Source organism: Leptosomus discolor, chromosome 1, assembly GCF_034619465.1.
Source record: "Leptosomus discolor isolate bLepDis1 chromosome 1, bLepDis1.hap2, whole genome shotgun sequence".
NCBI lineage: Eukaryota > Metazoa > Chordata > Aves > Leptosomiformes > Leptosomidae > Leptosomus > Leptosomus discolor.
Genome location: NC_141391.1, coordinates 179,760,251 through 179,780,608, shown reverse-complemented (window position 1 = coordinate 179,780,608; position 20,358 = coordinate 179,760,251). Strand labels below are relative to the sequence as shown.

General features: G+C 44.4%; 1 protein-coding gene across 1 annotated transcript in view; it reads right to left on the bottom strand.

Annotated features, from left to right (window-relative positions):
- Nucleotides 1-341: 341 nt before the first annotated feature.
- Nucleotides 342-20,358, bottom strand: part of CPM (carboxypeptidase M) — a 34,518-nt gene continuing 14,501 nt past the window's right edge. The window contains exons 4-10 of the mRNA XM_086471915.1: nt 14,290-14,387; nt 6,110-6,282; nt 4,315-4,499; nt 3,906-4,076; nt 2,496-2,648; nt 1,357-1,505; nt 342-617 (exon numbers count right to left, since the gene is read on the bottom strand). Coding sequence (XP_086328041.1) covers nt 384-617; nt 1,357-1,505; nt 2,496-2,648; nt 3,906-4,076; nt 4,315-4,499; nt 6,110-6,282; nt 14,290-14,387 — 1,163 coding nt within the window. The 3' untranslated portion in view covers nt 342-383. The remainder of the gene's footprint in view (nt 618-1,356; nt 1,506-2,495; nt 2,649-3,905; nt 4,077-4,314; nt 4,500-6,109; nt 6,283-14,289; nt 14,388-20,358) is intronic.

Below are 20,358 nucleotides of genomic sequence, written 5' to 3'. Positions count from 1 at the left end.
TACAGCCGTGTGGTACTTCAGCTGTTGGTGCGAGGAGGAACCTGAGCTCGTGTGACGCGGCCGCAGTACAAGCCTAGACTTTTTTGAACTCGGGCACATGCTACAGAGTATTTGTGCTTTCTGCAGCGAAGTTCTACAGTTATCTCTGTGGGCTGTAGAGGATTTCTTTAGAGGAAAATGCTTGCGTGGAAAAAAATATGACAGTCCGGTACAATCAAAGTAAAACAGTTGATTGTCAAGCCAGTATTTTACAAAATACAATAAACATGATTGTAAATCTGAGCGTTTGGTTTATAAAAACATACATTCTTTTGCATGTACAATTCCTCGTCTGAAAAGCCACGTTTGTGCAGGAAGATTTTCCCTTGCCCCGTCATGTCATTTCACTTGAACATTACAAGCATTACGGTCAATAAACCCAAGACACATGGAGTTGGTTTTACTGCAGCTGAAGCCTGTTCGAGCTCCTGGTAGAGGGGAGTTTTGGGACATGAAGCAGCTCTTGATCTGATGGAGACTCCTGAGAAAGAGAAGTCGTGTTTCACAGCACTGAAGTTACCGGTGTTGTCGGGTATTTCCACTGTCTTGAGCATTGATTTAAATCCCGGTACAGTAGCCTAGGAGGAAACACAGAAGCTTTCTTACTTGGTTTGAAACGTTGAGCTCAGCTGTGGAACAATCATTGTCTAATGTGCTTGTTTTACACTTTCAACGTGTAGAAAAAAAGTGTTCTAAACATACGTTTGAGAACACGGAATAAGAAAAGAGTTTTCATGTTAAGTAATAAGACTGAACCCCCAAAGCCTGAGAAGCAGTAACAGAGTGTTCATTTCTAATGGGGGGGCAGGGCATGCTGCGCAAGAGGGAATCCTGCAATTAGGCTTAAGCGAGAGACCCCGGCTGGCAGCAGGCAGAGCCCGCGCTGCCTAGATGTTCTCTGCCACCCGCCGCTGCAGAGGAGCCATGGAGGTCCCTGTCCCTGCTCGTGCTGTCGCTGTCACTGCCTGGGGCTACGCGGATCCCAGCCCCCACCCCCTCACCCTCCAAGAGCTCTGCAGTTTGCTTCAAACCCCTCCAGCTGCTGGCACTGGGGTCTGGATGCGCATCCCCGCTGGCTCCACCGGCCAGGCCAGATGAGCGCTTATCTCTAGGTGTTCTGGGGACTCCAGAGCTCGCTGTATCAAAAACTTCACTGACTCACTCATGTTATAAGATGCTGTTTTCTTTTAAATCTGCTGAAGAGTCTTTACAGCCCCTGTACGACTTGAGCAGGTTCCGCTCATCTGCCCGTACGGCTGCGGGCTCGCTGTGCTCAGGGCAGTCAGCAGCAGCGGTTCGGTAAGGCCGCACACTTACGTTGATCACGTACGTCCCAGGCAAAAGGAGCAGAAAGTACTCCCCGTGTTCATTCGTTCGGTAGGGGCAGACGTGAGGCCTTCCTTTGGCTTCCACGATGGCGTTGGGAATGGGATTCCCATTCTTGTCAGTAACCTGACCCTTGACACCTATGAAAAAGGGAGAGGAGAGGAAGATCAGAGCCTGTAACCGCGGTGAGCCGCCTCCTCCGAGAAAGCTGGACCACTTGTTCCTGGATGCACCCAAAGGCTGTTTCGCTGATTGCGAGCACGTGTAATAATAATCACTAGGCACTTCTGTCTTACCGAAGGGAATTAAAACAGAAAATCCTTTGTTGTTGGTCATAGTTCACCCCGACGTTAAGTTAGAAAGCAGCACTGTCATCTCTGCTGCTAAATCTCACTTGCTGAGAGCATCACACATACTTACTGTACGTGTTTTACTGAAGGGCTTCAATCTTTGGCACTGGTTTGTGGGTTTTTTTTTCCTTTTTTTTTTTTTTTTTTTTTAATTTAAAATAAGTCAGCCACTTATCTAGTACTTCCCAAGGGCGGAATACCAACAATGTCTGCTTATGAAGTAGTCTCCCTAAATTCTCACACAGCACGTTCAAGGCAGCGCTGGATAAAACAGCAGTCAGACATTCTGGGCAACAAAACGCGAGATAAGGAACAGATTTCTGCAAACCCTTCAACTCACGGTAAAGTTCACTAAGCAGCAGATCTCTTCCAGCTGTGAAGTCAAGATCACACCCGGTAAAGCCTCACAAAAATACAAAACCCAAGCAGCAGAGCCCCACGAAACATTGTGCACGTGCTGAAAACATTAAATGACTGCCCCAAGGCCGCTCAGGAACGCGTGCTCCCTGAAGGGGCTATGGTAAGATGGCCCCAGGGGCCCGTCCCCTCCTCCTGCCCCAGCGCATTCTGAGCCCCTTGCACCACTGCCCTGGTGCCCATCGCCCCCCGCCTGCCAGGCGTTCTCCTCCCTGGCCCATCCCCGGGTGCTCTTCAGAAGCGACGGCTCCCGAGCTCACGCCACAGCTCCTCGCCCGACACAGGCCCGGGCTGCTGGAGTTCCCACTGTGCCCCCCGACCTGGCCTCAGCTTTAGCTCCCCCCTCCCTGTGCGTGTACCCACCCAGGTGGACTTGTTTCATATACTCGATCAGAGCAGCTTTGTTGTCTCTCCAGAACTTTTCCAGCTGGTCCGCTGGAGGGTATTTACAGCATGACAGCTCCAATGTGATTTCAAAACATTGTCCCCAGACATAGTTGTAATCTTGCATTCCACCTTACAAGTGAAATAAAACAAACAGTGTTCAGCTGCAAAGAAGCACCAAGTTCAAGCTAGAAGGAAAAACAGGAGACTTAAAAAGTTGGTACTTGCATCACACCTGTAAGAAAAGTAAATCAGATGATAGACAAGTTATTCCTCAATGCCACACTTGTATTTACTGCCTCCTGTGGAAAAACCAGCTTCATGACTCTAGTTACATGTAAAGCGTGGTTTTCTAGAGTGCAGTGGCGTTTCAGGAATGATGACTATTAGGGCTGAGGAAGGGGGGGGTTTGACCTGAATTCATTCAAGCGCTCCCAACAAAATCGGGGCAGATAAACGCACAGGCTGGCACAGAGCGTGCCCCTGCCAAAGCCATCCCTGAGAGCCTTTAAGGCTTTGAATTCAGACTGTGGAAGCACACGCAATGCCACAGTACACAGGACCCACACTCTGTCTGGCTACACGTGAACAGTAATGAAACCATTTATTTTAGTGATCAAATGTTAAAGGATGTTACATGAACAGAAGCCTGGTTTTCTTTCTGCAAGGACAAGAAGAAGGGCACGAAGCTGGTGAAGGGCCTGGAGAACACGTCTTAGGGGCTGCGGCAGAGGGAACTGGGGCTGTTTAGTCTGGAGAAGAGGAGGCTGAGGGGAGACCTTATCACTCCCTACAACTACCTGAAAGGAGATTGTAGTGAGGTGGGTGTCGGTCTCTTCTCCCAAGTAATAAGCAATAGGACAAGAGGAAATGGCCCCAAGTTGCACCAGGGGAGGTTTAGATTGGACATTAGGAAAAATTTCTTCACCGAAAGGGTTGTCAAGCATTGGAACAGGCTGCCCAGGGAAGCGGAGGAGTCACCATCCCTGGAGATGTTCAAAAACATGTAAATGTGGCTCTTCAGGACATGGTTGAGTGGGCATGGTGGTGTTGGGTTGACGGCTGGACTTGATCTCAGAGGTCTATTCCAACCTCATGATTCTACGACAAGACCTTAGTGCCGCACCAGTGCCTGTGCATGATCTATACAGCCACGCAGGGTGTAAGAAAGGGCACAGAAGCAGCCCGGCAGCAGGGGCTGCCTCATTCCCCTGTGTAGCTGCTGACAGCGGGAGCTGCTGACACCCAGGTCCGTGAATATGTTGGCGACTGCCCTCATCAACCCTCTACTCTGGGCAGAACTAGAGCCCTTTCATCATCAGAGATGGCAGGAGAAAGTGAGAACTTCGTATCTGAAGCAGCTGAAAAAAGTGTCACTGACACTCTTACCTTCCAGCTGGTACCAAGAATACCCGTTGGTGATGCCTTCTGGAAAGGTCTGTCTGTTGTCACACCCAATCCCTTTGTACATGCTGGCATGGTTGAAAGAATAGGTTTTTGCCAGGTGAATAAAGACATCATCATCTGGAGACCGGCTGTAGCCTTTCAAAGAGCCGGTAACTGCAAAGACAGCCATCATGTAACTCATTCCTGGTAAAACGTACAGTGCTGCCTTACACACAGGATAAACATCTCCCAGACAGCCACGTACCAGGCAGTGAATTTTGATGGGGTTTACCAGAGTCTGCCCATCAAAAGCTGGAAAAACCTTGCAGAAATCCTGATAAATTCTGCTCTGGTACAGCTCATGTTCCTAAACCAAACCAGCTGTGGGGAAGAGAGTTTGTCACTAGCTTACCTGCGTTACCGTTATCAAAGGTGTAACTGGCAACCAGGGCACCCCCGTGCAAGTTTGCTGAAAGAACAAACGTTTCGTTTTTTATCCAGTTCATTACTGCTTGAGTCTCTGGCTGAATGCTAGCGTTGTTCTTTTCGAAGGCATCAGGAAAATTTCGGTTCAGGTCTTCTCCGTTCTTATTGTACCTTAGAAAGAGAGAGGACATTCCCATTTCTCTTTTGCCCATAGACACTTCCTCGTCGCCCACCTTCCAATACTTAAGCTCTGCGGCATGCTGGTGTCTTCAGGAAACTGGCAAGATGGCCATTGCAAAGCTTGTGAAGCAATGAGAAGGTGGACTTTAGTTTGCTTTCTGGCAGCACTGGACTTTTCGTAGGACACAATAAAACAATTCTTCCATTGTATTTCAGGTGGAAATAGCGAATAACATTTAACATGCACGTAGCACGCACACACCTACCCACAGAGCCACAGAACGGTTTGGGCTGGAAGTGACCTCAAAGACCACCCAGTTCCAACCCCCTGCCATGGGCAGGGACACCTCCCACTAGACCAGGTTGCTCCAAGCCCCATCCAACCTTCACATATGTGAATGAGAAAAACCTCAGCCAGACAAGGAGGATGTTGTCCTTCTGTATGTGTTTTTCCCACTTGTACAGAAGACCAAGGTAGCTCCTGGACGGCTGTGTCCCTTGTTCTGCTGTCACTCTGGGCACAGAGCAAAAAATCTGACCCAAACGCAGGATGTATTCTCTTCTCCCTGTACCTGAAGGTCCAGCCTGTGCAAATGCTTGCTTCCTTTTTCACTCAGACAGGTCAGTACAGGAGTTGAGAGGGTATTTAGCATCACCTGTATTAATTTCTAAACTCAGTTAGTTAAACTCTATTTGACAGTAAGGGGATAAAAAAATACCACCCTCCATAAAATTCTTATCTGTTTGCTGAGGAATACATTTCTTTCCTAATAAAAAGGAGGGCCTACACCAGTCACCTAGAGAACTAAACTACCTAAACTACCTTTTCATTTGCTTCCGACGTTGCCATGTCCAGTGATCCAAGAGAACTTCTAGCTCATGCTTTTTCTGCACATTCTAACTTTGTCCCTTTGGCATTTCTGCCCATTCTTTCACTCTTTCCTCTTCTTCCCTCTTCTACCTTGTTAAAACTTTTCCTCCCCTTTTTGGTCTCTGCAATAGTTACATTAAAGAACGCAAAAGCAGCACAGGATGCAATGCCAGGTTACATTTCCTTCTGCCTAAGTTTTTTTCCTAGCACTACTATTAGCACAGCACATACTGTAGCTAGCTCTGCTTGCCTAACTCCCCCCTCGTACTAAACCTGCATGCAACACTCTCTTTAAGTACATTTCTAGAAGTCCATTCAACAAGCTTACACACCACCTTTTTTCTCCTTAAGAAGGGTTACAAATTCCTCAATTGAAACAGATCCCTGTGGGTGGGGTTTTCCTTCTTTTTTTTTTGCAGCACCCTAAAGGTCTAACTAGGTAATTACGCTTCTGTTCCCAACCTGGCTCTCCTGCCTAAAAGATGAGGTCATTACACCGTTCTGACCAATGTTCTCTAGCCGCAGCACATATAAACACCAGTCTGACTCAGTCTTCCAAAAACTCTGGGCTATAACAGTGCCGTCTTCAGAGCAGCACGGGCCAAAATTAGCCGTAGCAAATCCTCTAGGCTGCCCTCTCCACCAAGGATGATTCAGCCTCTTGGCCACCTCCAGTGACTGCTCCCCACCCATTTCCTTACCTACTCCCACCCTCCTAAGCTACCCGTACCTTCCTCGTGTGTAATAGCAGTCAGGCACTTTTGTAGCTTCAAATCCATCAGGATTCATTGTTGGCATGATATGAATCCGGGTGTTATTGAGCAACTGGGTAATAACTGGGTCACGTCTGTAGCTGGTCACCAGAAAGTCTATCAAATGGAGCAGGATTTCTCTCCCAACAGTCTGTATAAAGAAGCACAGGTTTTATTTTAAGTCTGCTATGGAAGAAGGGAAAAAAAGAAAAAAAAAAAAAAGACCCACCACCTTGCACTTACAGGTGTTTCTTACTGGCTTACACAGCCGTACAAGGCACCCAAGAGCATTCTGGTCAATACCGATTTGTTTTATGCTCTCCCCTAAATGTATTTAATTTAATAAATGACAGTCACTGGAGGGTTTTCACAAGGGATTTAAACCCTGATCAGCCAGAGCTTTTTTCTATAATGGGAACCTGACTGTGTCAGCTGTACTGCTTAAATCCTGCACGGACAAGGCATAGCCTTACCAAGCGCTGAAACGGCACGGGCCGCCTGCTAGAGACCACGCGGGCCTGGGAACACCCCGCTGCGCTGCCGCGGCTGCTCGGCACAGTCAGCTCCGCGCTGACGCCCGAGGGGCCCCGGGCCCTGCGCGTAAGCGTCAGTGCTGTGCATCGCGGCTTGGCAGCGGTGGCTCAGAAGGGGGGAAGAAGACACCTTCCATGATTTGCAGGGTGCTACAGAGCAGGGTTTTTCTTGTTGATCCCCTTTTATGGGAAGTCAACTTTAATACAGGATCAAGAGAGGCCCCACAGACACTTCTGTCTCATTTGCTGTTACATTGCTTTATTTTAACGCCAGGAACACAGGTACTGAGGAAACCAAACAGCTATATGTAAATCCTTAGAAAAAGAGCTGGAAGGATGTTCGGATGCAGACTTTGGATCAAGGAAAGGCAGTGACAGACAGAAAGCTTAAATACATACTTTTGTTTGTGCAAGATTGTATAGGTCATGAAAGCCTGCAGGACATCTCCCTTTAGATTACGCTCTCAGATTTCAGGCAAACTAGTGGCGACTTCCAGCTCCAGTGAGTTAAGAACAATCCTATGCTACCCCAGAAAGCACTAGTACAGCATTCACTGGACCATACTTTCCTGGAACACTTTCTACAGCACTGTGACCCACGCCTCAAGGGTGCTGTAGGGTTCCTAAGCCCTGGCTGGGACAGGAACAAATCAAGACTTGCAACTAGATGTGCTCTGGAGATAATTTATCTCCACTTTATCTCCCAGAACAAACCCTGGTAAATCGCTGCAGGCTCTAATTCAGAGCTACAGCATCTCCATATCTTTTAGAATGAGTCTTGCACCACTAAAGTGGAAATATTGCAAAGAATTTTAAATTTTTTTTTCTGAAGTGAGGCTCATGGAGTGGCATTACTGGATGAACCTGGTGTTGCAGATAAACAGCTCCTTGCTTTCAGACTCCTGGTACAGGCTAAGGTGAAAGGTAGGCGAAATCAGGCAGGGGAAAAGGAATGTTTCTCCACAGCTATTTGCTGCACTAGTATCTTGTTGAATTTTCAGATTGGTGCATTTTAAGTGGCAAATCGTGCTTTGGGTGTTAAGGTAAACAGGAACATGGACACCGTCCAGCTGGAGCTCTGCCTGTGGGAGCTGGGTTAGTACACAACGGGGCAAGGAGGGCTGGGTCTAACTGGTGTTCAAGTCGAGAGCAAACCATGTCCTGCCAGTTAGTGGCAATTGCTGTTATTGCAGGAGAAACAAACAAAGCCACCAAGTAGTGCCAAACACGACTCTGCTCCGTTTTAAGTGTCATACTTGAAGGCAGCCATGGTCTCAGAGTTGGTACTCAAGTAATTCTGCCATGCTGTTTGTACAGGAAGAAGAAGGATCTCTTCCCACCCTGCCCCCCAGCAGACTTGTTCCTAAGTTTTCTAACCCTTGCCTGTCAGCTCCTCCTGGTCTCCTGCACCGTCCAGCAATCTGCTAGGGGAAGCTGCATTACGCAACTGCATGTACTGTGCCAGTAACTACGTGGTTCTTTTTCTAGCCACTACAGCAACTGGGCCTTGACAAGGGGGGGGGGGGGGGGGGAAGGCACCTCATCTCCAGTAGCTTTCAAAACAGCACCTGAGTACATGAGAACAGACTGCTCTGCAGGTTTGATAAATCTACTCTGTGAAATTTAAGAAGGGATGCAACAGAACCTGTCTTGTACAGGCAGCTCAGTTCCAGCTCTGGGTGATAGACATCTTGGGAAGCACACTGAACAGGGTGGGGGAAGAAAGGAGGGGAGAGGAGTCAGCCAAATCATGGCCCTGGGCATGAGAGGTAAAGCTAGCAGATTCAGAAGCAGCAAGAACGGCCCTACCACAGAGACAGCTGAACTACAGACAAGACTGGACCGCTCTCTGGAGAAACTGGGCAAGTGCCTCTGCTCCTACCGTACTGCTCTTCAGTGCCTGACAAGGAGACATCCAGAAAACAAAGGGTAGAGGCAGGGACAGGAAGGGGAAAAAAAGATACAGAGAAACAATAAGAGAAGGTGGTGGAAAAGGACGATGTTTATAAAGAAGGGAAGATGACCAGTTTTTCATAATGACATTCTTTGCACTTAAACACAGACTTATATATACGGTATTTTAAAAACTAACCCTATTTTACAGGATTCCTTGTATAGCTATTGTTGTACCCAAGTACTTAGTACATTAAACAGTTCAGCTAATCTCTATCACAGAGAGTTGGTACTTTGATCATTCCTCGGTGGCAGAAGAGTGCATTGATTGCCGCTCTGTTTTGGTGGAGCAAAGAGAGGTGGGTTTGTTTTGGTCCAGAGTACCCTGCACTCCTTCAGAAAGCACATCTGGAGGTGTTTGAGGGGAGAGAAAGGAAGTTTCTGGGAAAGTATAGCTAGAGCTTTGATCGAGCCCTTGGAAGGCATCTGCTGCCCAGCCAAGCTTTACCCTGTTGCTAGAGAGGTCAGCTGTCCCTGCGGAGAGACGTTATGAGGCATTTATTTTTACTTCAGAGCTTCAAATAAAGGATCTAGACACAGTGGAGGTAGGTTGCTGACAGTAAAGTCAATGACAGACACCTCAACATGCCTCTAGTCTGATACGAAGATGTAGCGAGCAGGGGACAGCCTTTATGTGCTCTAAGGCTTTGGGAAGGCATGATGAATATTTGGTTTTAACTGCGGTATCCCAGGGGCGATGCCCAGGTGCATTGTTTTGCTGTAGCTCAGATGAGGGGTGACACAAAAGCAAAGAAAAACCCTTCCTCCCACCTCTAGGGATGCAGTTAGACATTAAGTTTCTCTGTGCACCTTCAACCGTCAGTTTCCCCGTGTGCCCCAAAGGGAGAGAGCCAGCAGGAAAGGCTTTCTGTGATCCTCAGGGGAAGTCCTGAAGGAAGAAGCATGCGTCAGGGCACAGATCAACCCTGTAGAAAAAGGGTGTGACTGCTGTTTCCATAGACATACCCCTTAAACTTGCTGACTATCGCTCCTGGCACGGCTGGGTCAGCACCCAGCTCAGCTACTGAAGGGCTGAGCCAAGAAGCCCTAGTGGCAGCCAGTTAAAAGATGAAGGTTAGCTCCAGTTGCACCTGCACTGTAACACTTTACTGCAGCACCCCTGCTTTTAAAACATTTTTGTTACCACGTGAGAGAGACCTAACACCAGGGGACTATGGGTGGATAGACTCTGCCCATTTTTATGATTAAAGTTATTTCCTTAAAACGTGGCCTGGTTTTTAAGTTGAACTATGTTGAAAGAAAGATCCAAACCATCAGGTAGGACCTGTTTCAGAGCAACAGTCTTGCCAGTCTCCTTGTTCCAGCCCTGACTGCTCTACAGACCTAGCGCAGCATACCAGGCACAACCCTTGCCTAAGGAAGCAGAGTTACAGCAGAGAAACAGATCATCCAGCCAGGTTTACCACTTAAATGCCACACTTAGAAGATTATTTGTTTTTAACACTTGTACAGCACTAATTGTTATGCACGGCTGCGACACACCCCACTGCATCTGTCCTTCTTTACTAAAATATACGGGTGTTAAAGCGACTCTGCAAATACAGTTTGGCAGATATCCATGTATTTCTACAGCAGCAGTCACTACAGAAATACGAGAACTACCACATAGATGACAGGGAATTGCAGTTCCTTGGTTTATCACTGAAGGAAGTGGCAACATCAAGCCTGCTTTTGAACTAGGAACTGGCATAAGATGTTACCACCTGGACAAATTCCACAGGCTTCAGGCTTCTCAGCACAGGCTTCACCTGGCCGAGAAATGGATCAGTAAAGACAGGGAAAAAGGCAAGGCAGCAGCCCTGCCTGGGTTGAAAGAGATCTCAGCAGCATCCAGCTTTTTTTAGAAGTCTGCGGTTAGCAAATAGATTTGATTGTTTTGAATTTTGAAGTCTCTGTACATCACATCAGCTGACACTGAAGCCAGGTGGAAAATAGTGTGCTATACAAGAAATATTTCTTTTTTTTTAAAAAAAAATCTCTTTTCTAGAGCGCACACTTGTTTCCATACCACATCACTTCCATACTAATTGCACAGCACAAAGGACATAGGAATACATGCTGAAAATTCCTTATAGCAGACTGTGTAGTATGCGGACACAACTCTTTTGCCCAACCTGTTGATAAAAAAAAAAAGCACCTTTTTTATAGTGTAAATGCATCTTCCACTCATTTTTTGAAAATGAGTGAGAAATTCTATACAACACTCATTAGTTTGTTGTTTGTTTTTTATAAGCCCCAATTATATTGATCACAAATAAACCTACCTCAGTCCTCAGTCCTACAAGCCCTAATAAGTCATCGTATCTCAGGAAACCCTTCTGTGGCTATGACTATGTCTACGATGACATGGAAAATAGGGCCTAGTTGCTTTAACTTAAATCAAAAGATAAGCCAGCAAGATAAAACACACCCTTTCATGTGTGCTGGCTCAGGCGCACCAGTACAGGCTCAGCTTCACATAACGTAGGAGGCAAAATACTATTACACTCAGAAGCGGATGATTTAGGAGAAAAGGGTTGGTGTCAGCATTGCCATCCTGGGTAAGAGTTTACTTTGTGATGGCTCGGTTACACTATAGCTGCAGAAAGTTAAAGGAAGCCATACACTTAATACATTACAAGGAACAAGCAGAAACACACAGGTAGTTTACACTTTGTTCAGACACGCCTCTCCTTAAAGGGTTTCCCTGCTGTGATATAGACATGGTTTAGGAACAACCTTCTAATGAGATCTTGTGGTTCAGCTGTGCAGGCTGGACTCAAGTCACCGGCACAGCTGGCCAACAGGTGACAGTTCTGCTCCATGTATGACTTAGGAGTGTTTGGGGGTTTGGTTGTGGTCAATGTTGAGAGTTCTTCCCCACAGAGGGGAACGTGTGAGTGTTACACTGAGGAGGAGAAGATCTTTCAAGTAAAAGTACAAGCTTGGGGACAAAAGAGCCTGTTGCCTAATCCAGAATGAGTGCTGCCCCAGAACAGCAGGCAACCTCTCCCTCATCTTCCTCCGTGCAGAATGTATTAACATTTCACAGGCTTATGCATTTTGTGCACCTGTTAGTGCCATTTTGATTAAAGGCTCACATAGCTGCAAGTGACTTGAACTACCTCTAATCATCGGTTTCAATCTGGCTTGGGTTAAACAAAAAGTACTGCTAAAAATGGTCTCCAACTTCATGCAGGCACACAAAGAACGGGAGAAGTCTTTTGTTGCACCTCTGGGGATCCAGGGCAGAAGTTCACTCTGTTTGGCAACAGTGATCACACAATAAAGCCATTTAAACCTTGGCTGATCGTGTCTTACAGTATTAAGAAAAATTAACCTACTTAAAAAAATAAATATTTCCAGTTCTGAAAAAAAATACTCTCTTCCTAGTATTGTGTACTCACATTATTTTATTAGAGCTTCCCTGTTGGGCAGCTCTCCAAATAACCTAGGTTTTCTTCCAGCAGCATGTGTGAACAGCCTGCACACATGGATTTCAGGCTCCCCCGCAACTGTTGTGTTTTAGGAGCCGCTGGCCAGCTGAGTCAAAAAAACAAATGTCATTTGTGTGATCATAGCAGGTTAGAAGGGCAGCACCACCAAACAACACTTGAGAACAGAGCTTTTCTCACTTGGTACCGTCTATGGAAAGCATCACTGAAGCACAGATGACCTAGCTAGATCAATGAAGCCATAATCCTGCAATTTTAAGTTATGAAAGACTGTGGAACACAAGTTGAAGCTTGTCGTACAGTTAGTGCAAAACTTATCTGCTTAATGTATTATAGGGGTAGTTGAATCTTTCCCCAGTGACTAGTCCAGCAGAATCTTAGATTATGGGAAAAAAATATTCAAGTTCTCTATATGAGGAATTAATTTCCTGCCATCTGAAATACATTTATGGTCGGATAGGAAAAACAACCATGTATTATATCCATACACACACAAAAAAATAATCATAAGGCAAAGATCATCATGAGGGCCTGAACAGCAGGAACAGCTCTATTTCCTGAATCTCCCCGAGGTGCGTGCTTGGTCTAACGAACAAGCTAGAATGCAGCATGGCACTTAATGCTATATGGTACCTAGGTAGCAAAATGATCAGCCCTGCTCAAACTCAGACACAGTGACAGATACTTAAAAAAAAAAAAAAAAAAAAGTCTTGCCTCATTTCCTCACAAAATCAATATAAAAATATAGATCCTAGGCAGTGATCTAGGTTGCCTGACCTCCAGCAATTCCTGACCCTACAGCTACGCAAGCAGCGCATGTCTCCATGGTCAGAGTTCCTTGTGCATATCCAGCTGGGCAGTGACAATGGCAGGAGTTTGCAGAGGTTTCAGCAGGAGGAGTGGCCTTCTGCAGGGCAGCAGTATCGGATTTGAGAGCCAGGCCATTCTGGAGGAGCTCATACCCTTCCCTCCATCTCTTTTTGTGCCAAAGCTGGGTCACCTGTAGCCATAGGTTTGCAATTCCCTTCAGCAGTCTGCAGGGACTGTCATATGGAGCCTCGGTTCTTAGGCACCTCCGACTACCCTGCTGACACACACCAGGCTTTAGGAGTTGCAAACCTTATCTTGGGCATCCAGTAACACGCGTACCCATTTGAAACCATGAATCAGCTTCCTCCCACACAGAGTTAAATTCCAAAGCAGTCAGCCTCCCAGCAGCACTTTGAGCATGGCCACTGCCAAACAAGGTGAAACTAGTCTAACTTGGGGAAAATTCTTGGCACATAATGTCACAAGTGCCTGTAGGCTTGCAAGTGTTCACACACAGCATTGGTAATAGCAATATCTTGTGATATGTTACACTTTACACAGGATACATTTCCTAGGACATCTATTTTTCCTCAGTTTTGGGAATTCACAGTCTAGCATATACGCAGAAAAATTTTTACATTTCTGTTGAATTATTTACCCCTCACATTAAAGACTGCATAGAAAGATATTGTGTAGTTTAAGCTTATCCTGAACATGACTAATATAAGCAGGTAAAGCTAAAGAATAAGGGACATGGAAAGCAAGAAAGAGTTATAGAGAAGAGTGAAACTTCGAGTCTTTCTGTTCCAGATTCATGTCCTACACCAAGAAAGCTCACATTTTCTCCTTTATCGTGAATAAGTGGGCATTCTTTCCAGAGCAAGTTAATCCTGAAACTGCTTTTTGTTTTGTACTCACTGTGTTATCTCAGGTGAATCTAGGTATTCCTAGCTTAAGGTTCCCAAGAGAAATTTTCTTCCTAAAATAAATGATTTGGTGCTTCACAGCAATTATTATTCAATCTTAGGATATATTTGAAGAGTTCTAGCAGTCATACTTCACGCCTAGGCAATAATAATGTACAAGCAAACTATTGTATCTGACTTATTGCCAATAAACTTAAAGCCTCTGGGTTTATTCACGTGGAGAAGACAAAGCTCTTTACTTAAGAGAGGTCTTAGGCGTAGGATTGTAGGATTCTTCACCATGATGCAAAGTCTCCTAAAGCCCTTCCACCAAAACAAGGGAACCTTGTCTTGAAATTCCGCAAGAAATACACACATATTAGGTCCACTTTGAGATATGACATACCTCAATAATATGTAGCACATGCCTGAGAGAAGTTCACTCGAAACCTCTGATAAGTGTATATTTGGTATAAATGACATTGCAAAAGTTGAAACGTACCTCATCCCCATGCATATTAGCAACATACTTGAACTCTGGAATGCCAATCTTATGATGGGTTGGATACCTTCCCAGAACAAGAACCCACAGGTCTCTACCTTTAAGAGGGGAAGGGGAAAAGAGATTTTTTTAAACAAGTGTAAAATCATACAAACCTTAGAGAGAAAAAAAAAAAAAAAAAAGAAAAAAAAAAAAGAGTTGGTCATTAAGACCACTATACAAATTCTCATATTTCATTGCTGCCCAGTCAGTCCTATACATAGCATATCAAACTCGACTGTGCATTTTTATTCTATGAGTACTTGCTATATTAGTTATAGGAATAAATATGTTTTGCCTTCTGACCAAAAGTGTGTAGTGAATCCTGCAATTTCAAAAGCATTTAAGCAGTGCTAGAAAATAGTTGAGGTTTTTTTTGTAATAAACAATTTTTTAAATCAAGTTTAGCGAGCAAGATCTTGTCAAGCAAAGCCACCAAGCAACTAAAGAGTATTTAAAATAAAAGACACTCTTCCCCCCAAAATATTAAATCATCAGGGTTTTCTGAAGTACACACATTAAGTTTTCATTATCTCAAAGAAAGAGCATCTGGGTTTTTTTATTAAAGACAACACAGAAAAGCTAAACACATTCATGAGTTATTGCTTTATTGCTCAGAAAACAGGAGATACCAGGCAGAGCTGTATCAGAGATATTAAAAAAAAAAAAAAAATCAGCAAGGAAAGAATAGCTACAGAAAGAGTATTAGTTAGGACCACTAAAGCTGCAAAGGAAGCTGAACTTTAAGTACAAAGTAAATAAGCAAGCATTTTGGAAGTCTTCCGGGGGGGGGAAGAGCATTTTTGATTACTGTTTTTAGCGATACTGTGGCATTTCAGATCTCATCTGCAAAAGTATGCTTCCCACTAGTCTGCTCAATGAGGTGGAAAGCTCTAGTTTCAGTAGATGGCAGCAATGAATCTGGACCAGTTCCTCGACAATAGCAGTCCCAAGCCTATAGCTTGCTAATGCCCAGACCCTGCATGCATGCTACCTGTCCCCAGCTGTCACACTGGGCTTGTCAGGACCCATGAGCTGTCTCAAAGGAGTCCAGCTGTCATTGTTACCTACAGAAAAGAAGATATTATGCAGTACTATAAAAAGCATTATTTCCTAAATCTTCGTGGATCATCAAATCTGAAGTGAACAAGCTCTGGATCACAACCATTTCCCAGAGGTGGAAGCCATGACCCTCATGGTATAGCTGCAGTGAGCCAGTCACCAAGCTAGAAAAGAAAACAAAAATGCTGTGGCAACGGCAGTGCCTTCAGGAATGGGAGAAAAAAGTTGGACAGAGTGAACACTACAAGATGCACTGAAACAACTGCAAGACAGGTAAAACTGAAGACAGTGGTTGCCAAACTAAATTCTCACTTAACAGGTTGAATCAGAGTCTCAGGCTTAGGATCAAGAAGCAACAAGACAGCACTGAGAGCCGACAGACTCAACAAGGAGTGGTCTCAGCATCCCCTAGTTTTATGCAGTCACTCTAGAAGACATTGCTGTTCAACCCTTATATCCATGTGCTATGCACAAAGCTGTGAGATGCTGCTACTGACTTTTTCATTAAAGGACAATGTGAGCAAGCAATCCATACTTTTAAAAATAAGTTCACACTAAGTGCTTTGGTGACAAAGCTAGTTACTTGGCTTTGTTGTATGCAGAGCCATCGTTTCATTAAAAAAAAAGAAACAGTTCGACTTCTGTAAGTCTAGGCAAGTTAGAGTGCAGAAACCAGGGATGCTAGCTTTCAAGCACATCCTTCTTCAAAAAAGAAAGAAAAAGAACCACCAGTCCCCACCACCCTAGCCCTTCTCCCCTCCAAACCCTCCAATATCTCAGAGCCAACAGGTTCAGTGAATTATGTGTAAAAAGCCCTTTCAAAGCAAGTGAAATAAGTACCCATTAAAAGCATTAGCTTCCTCAAATCCCCGATGGTTTCCTATACGAGCACAAAGCAGTGACCTAGAAGGTGATATGGTTTAATATCCGGATCCTGCACTAAGCTAACCAATATATTTACTATATTTATATTACCCTTCTGTACATAATGATTATCTAATATATAAAATAACCAACCAATCACAGCAGCCAAAAAATACTGTAGTCCCTAGAACATGATGCATCTTATTTCACCAATAACCAGACATTAAGATTAGCCCCTGGTTTTATTTGAAAGGAAGCAGATCACAAGGGCTATTTCAAATCCAGCTACCAGCAATGACGCCATCCACATCCATCACATACAGACTTTCTGGAGCATCTCACAAGCCGATGCAGAACAGTGCCAGGTTCTCCAGCCACTTCCCCACAGCAGCACTAGCACCAATTCAGCACTATATATACTAAAGCAACAAGAGTCCAAGCGTAGCTACAATGCTATAGTTATTTCTGTCATTTAAGACTTTCTACAAATAATATTGTAGTCCGATTTCAGATTTTTTCCAAAGAGATCTCCAGTGCCTTGCCATCAGCAGTGCTCATTCCTGCTACCACTGTGAATTGCACTCATGGGAACACAAGAAAGAGCTAAGTATAGAGTAGGATTAAGTACTGATTTAAATTGGTCTTTCCAGCATCAGTGTTTAGACTGTTTACAGTTTGTGTGAGGGCCATCTAAATTATAAACACTCCCATGAACTGAGACACCAATTACTTCCTGGCATTTCCAGCTTGTGAGAAGTAGTAAACCTACCATTAACAATTAAAATAAATTCCTGGGTCTGCTCAGCCTGCAGTACTGGATAGTGTACGTATCAGGGATGATGTCAGATTTCTTTCCATACAGTAGTAATTTACTGCATATAAAAAGATTCAGCATATAGATAAAGTTTCCTTTAATCAGTAAAGCCCAGATAACTCTGGTTTTGTATCTGAAGTGAACAGCTAAGCTACCTCCCATGCTTTGAATCAACTGAACCTGTATCAGCTCAAATAACTGAGCCATTTCTCACTGCCAAACCAGAGCTGACTTCAACTAATTAATGAACTATATTTCAAGTAATCAAGACAAATGTGTGTTTCTAACCGGGTGTCTCAGGATAAGTAACAAGACTTGTATTGGAACACAGCCAGACCACACAGCTTCTAGTAGAACGAGCAGTCTTTTTTAAATTTTCTAGCATTGCCACAGTTCATGGCACAGTGTCAGTATTCTAAACAGATCTATGAAAACTGGGAATTAAGATAGAGAATTGAATTTGATCTCCAGATCGAGTGGGAAAGAAACCAAATCATTTGTAGATGTTGCCATCTGGATTGCACTCCCTCGTTTGTTTTGTTCGAAAATTTATTTCTACTTTTCTTCACTCTGTTCTCATAGCTTCATTTCTGAAAAAGAACTGTAGTCATTTCAAAGAAAGTTATGGCTAGGAAATGAAGTTAAATGACTGGGCAACGCACCAGTCCCACTGTCAGTACCACCCAGGCTAGGCTAGTGATTCAAAAGGCTGCATGTATGTCCACTTTGACCCAGAAAAAGCAATAGGCTGACTATAGTCCTCCTTGGCTGGCCATATGTTGCACACTGACTTCATAGGTAGGAACTGCAGTACTGCTGATCCATGTGGAGCAGTCCCTACCTAGAAAGGCACAGGACAGAGAAGAGGAAGAAAAATTGATTCTCATTAGAATGCAAGGTCCAAGAAACACGGAAACCAGGACAGCCCAGGTTGGAAGGTACCTCAAAAGATCATCTGGTCCAACCTTTCATGAGAAAGTGAGCCTAGGTGAGATTACTAAGCACCCTGCCCAATTGCATCTTGAAAACCTCCAGTGATGGGGACTCTACCACAGCCCTGGAGAAGTTGTTCCAGTGAATGATTGTTCTCACTGTAAAAAGTTTCTTTCTTACACCGAGATGAAACCTCCCCCAGTGCAACTTGTATCCATTGCCCTTTGTCTTTTTCCATATGGCTCCTTGCAAAGGCAAAGCCTCCGTCCTCTTTGTAGCCACACTTTAAGTACTAGAATCCTGTGATGAGGTTCTCCCCCTGAGCATTCTCTTCACCAGGTAGACGAGCCTGAACTCCTTTAGTCTTTTCTCACAGGGCAGGTTCTCCTGCCCTTTGATCTTTATGGCCCACCCTTTGGACCCTCTCCAGTCTGTCTGCATCTTTCTTGAATCGTGGGTACCAGAACTGGACACAGTACTCCAGATGCAGCCTGAGCACGCTGTGTGGGATGATCATGCCTTTATCACTGCTAGTAATGCCCCTACGGATGCAGCCCAGGATCCAATTTGCCTTCGTTGCTGCAGCATCACACTGCTGACTCATGTTCAGCTCTGTGTTTCCACCAGGACGCTTTCTGCAAGGCTGCTCCCCAGCCCCACAGATCCCAGCCTGTGCTGGGCTGTTTGGTTATTCCAGGTGAAGGACTTAGCATTTGTCTTTGTTAAACTTCATACCATTCTTGCCAGCCCACTCTTCCAGCCTGTCCAGGTCTCTCTAAGATGGTTCACCCTTCTAACTTGTCCACCTCACCACCCAGATTGGTGTCATCAGCAAATGTGGTGGCAGTGCTTTCAATCCTATTGTCCAGATAATTTATGAAGGTGTTGAACAGTGTAGAGTCCAGTATCGATCCCTGGGGACCTCACTTGTGACAGGCTGACAACCTGAGTGAAAAACATTGATGAGCACCCTCTGAATACAGCCTGCTAGCCAGTTTTCTACCTATCTTGAAGGCTGCCTATCCAATCCGCATCTTACCAGTTTATCCAGGAGAAGGTTGTGGAAAACAGTGTCAAAACCAGTTTACTCTGGCTCCAGATCTGACTGAATACCTGTTTGAACAGTACAGCACTGAACATAGCGCATACAAAACTTGCTCTGACACTGGCTATAAAATTGGATTTTTAATGTCTAAATCCAAGCCACAGATCTGAATCTGCCTGGATCCATCTACGTTATCTATAAAATGCATAAAGCTAGATTATGAAAAAAGACAACATGACATTATACCAAATCTAAGTAATGATGTCCTCAAAAAATATACTCTTGAGATTTGATACAAGCCACAACAATTTATTTCTCTTTGTATTTATTTCATATCCTCTCCCTTAAAAAGCACTTATTTTTACTCTTACTTACGCCATGTTTGGCAACAAACTCTACAGGCCAAGTAGCACATTATCAGAGTGGTTTGTGTATTACCCATAAGCTGTAAGCAAGGCCACCTTGCCTAAAGATAGAAAAGTTAAATAGAAAGTGCAAACAACTTAAAAGCTTTATCATTATTCTTCAGATTGTTATTGACTACTGGTATTTCAACAGTCCTGAGAACTCTCCCTATCAGGGCTGAATTCTATTGTGCTCCACACAAACTTTTAAATTAAATGTATGTTTCTCACCCCCAAAGCAAAAAAATGAAAGCAGTGCAAAATAAGAAGGGGGACCAGATAGACAGGGTTTTGTTCAATGAGAACATAAGAGGGTAGTGGCTATGCCTTAGGCATAGCTTGTCTCAATCCTGCTCAATTCCAGTATAAGCAGAAGAGCCTCAGCCTAGATCCTATGATGAGAACACAAAGTAACAGCAGTGAAATAAACATCCAGCTGATTTTTAAAACAGCTTCCACTGCAAAAGCAACCATTACATAATTATGGTTCGACAGAAGAAAGAGAAACGATGCAAATAACCAGCATCTGCATTACTTATACAAAATATTGCGGGGAGACAAGATGGCATGAGTCACTCCTTGATAAATTCTTCTGTAGATACACCCCAATTCCCACAATCTCTCATACGCTCTTTAATCCACTTTAATCCATGCATAGTAATATTGGAAACATCTCCCTAACTGCATTTGGCAACATATTCTGCAATATCTTGAGATACTCCATCCTTACTGGCTACCTGTAATACCAGTGTAAATCTAGGTTAATTGTTAACATGCACAATACTATGGCATCTTCACAGTTTTCTTTTCATTGCAGAACTAAGTCAGGGTATCTTCCTAGCTGCATCTGACACATTTTCTGAAACTAAGTCGAACCATAAACATAAAGTTTCTTATCTTGCAGGAAG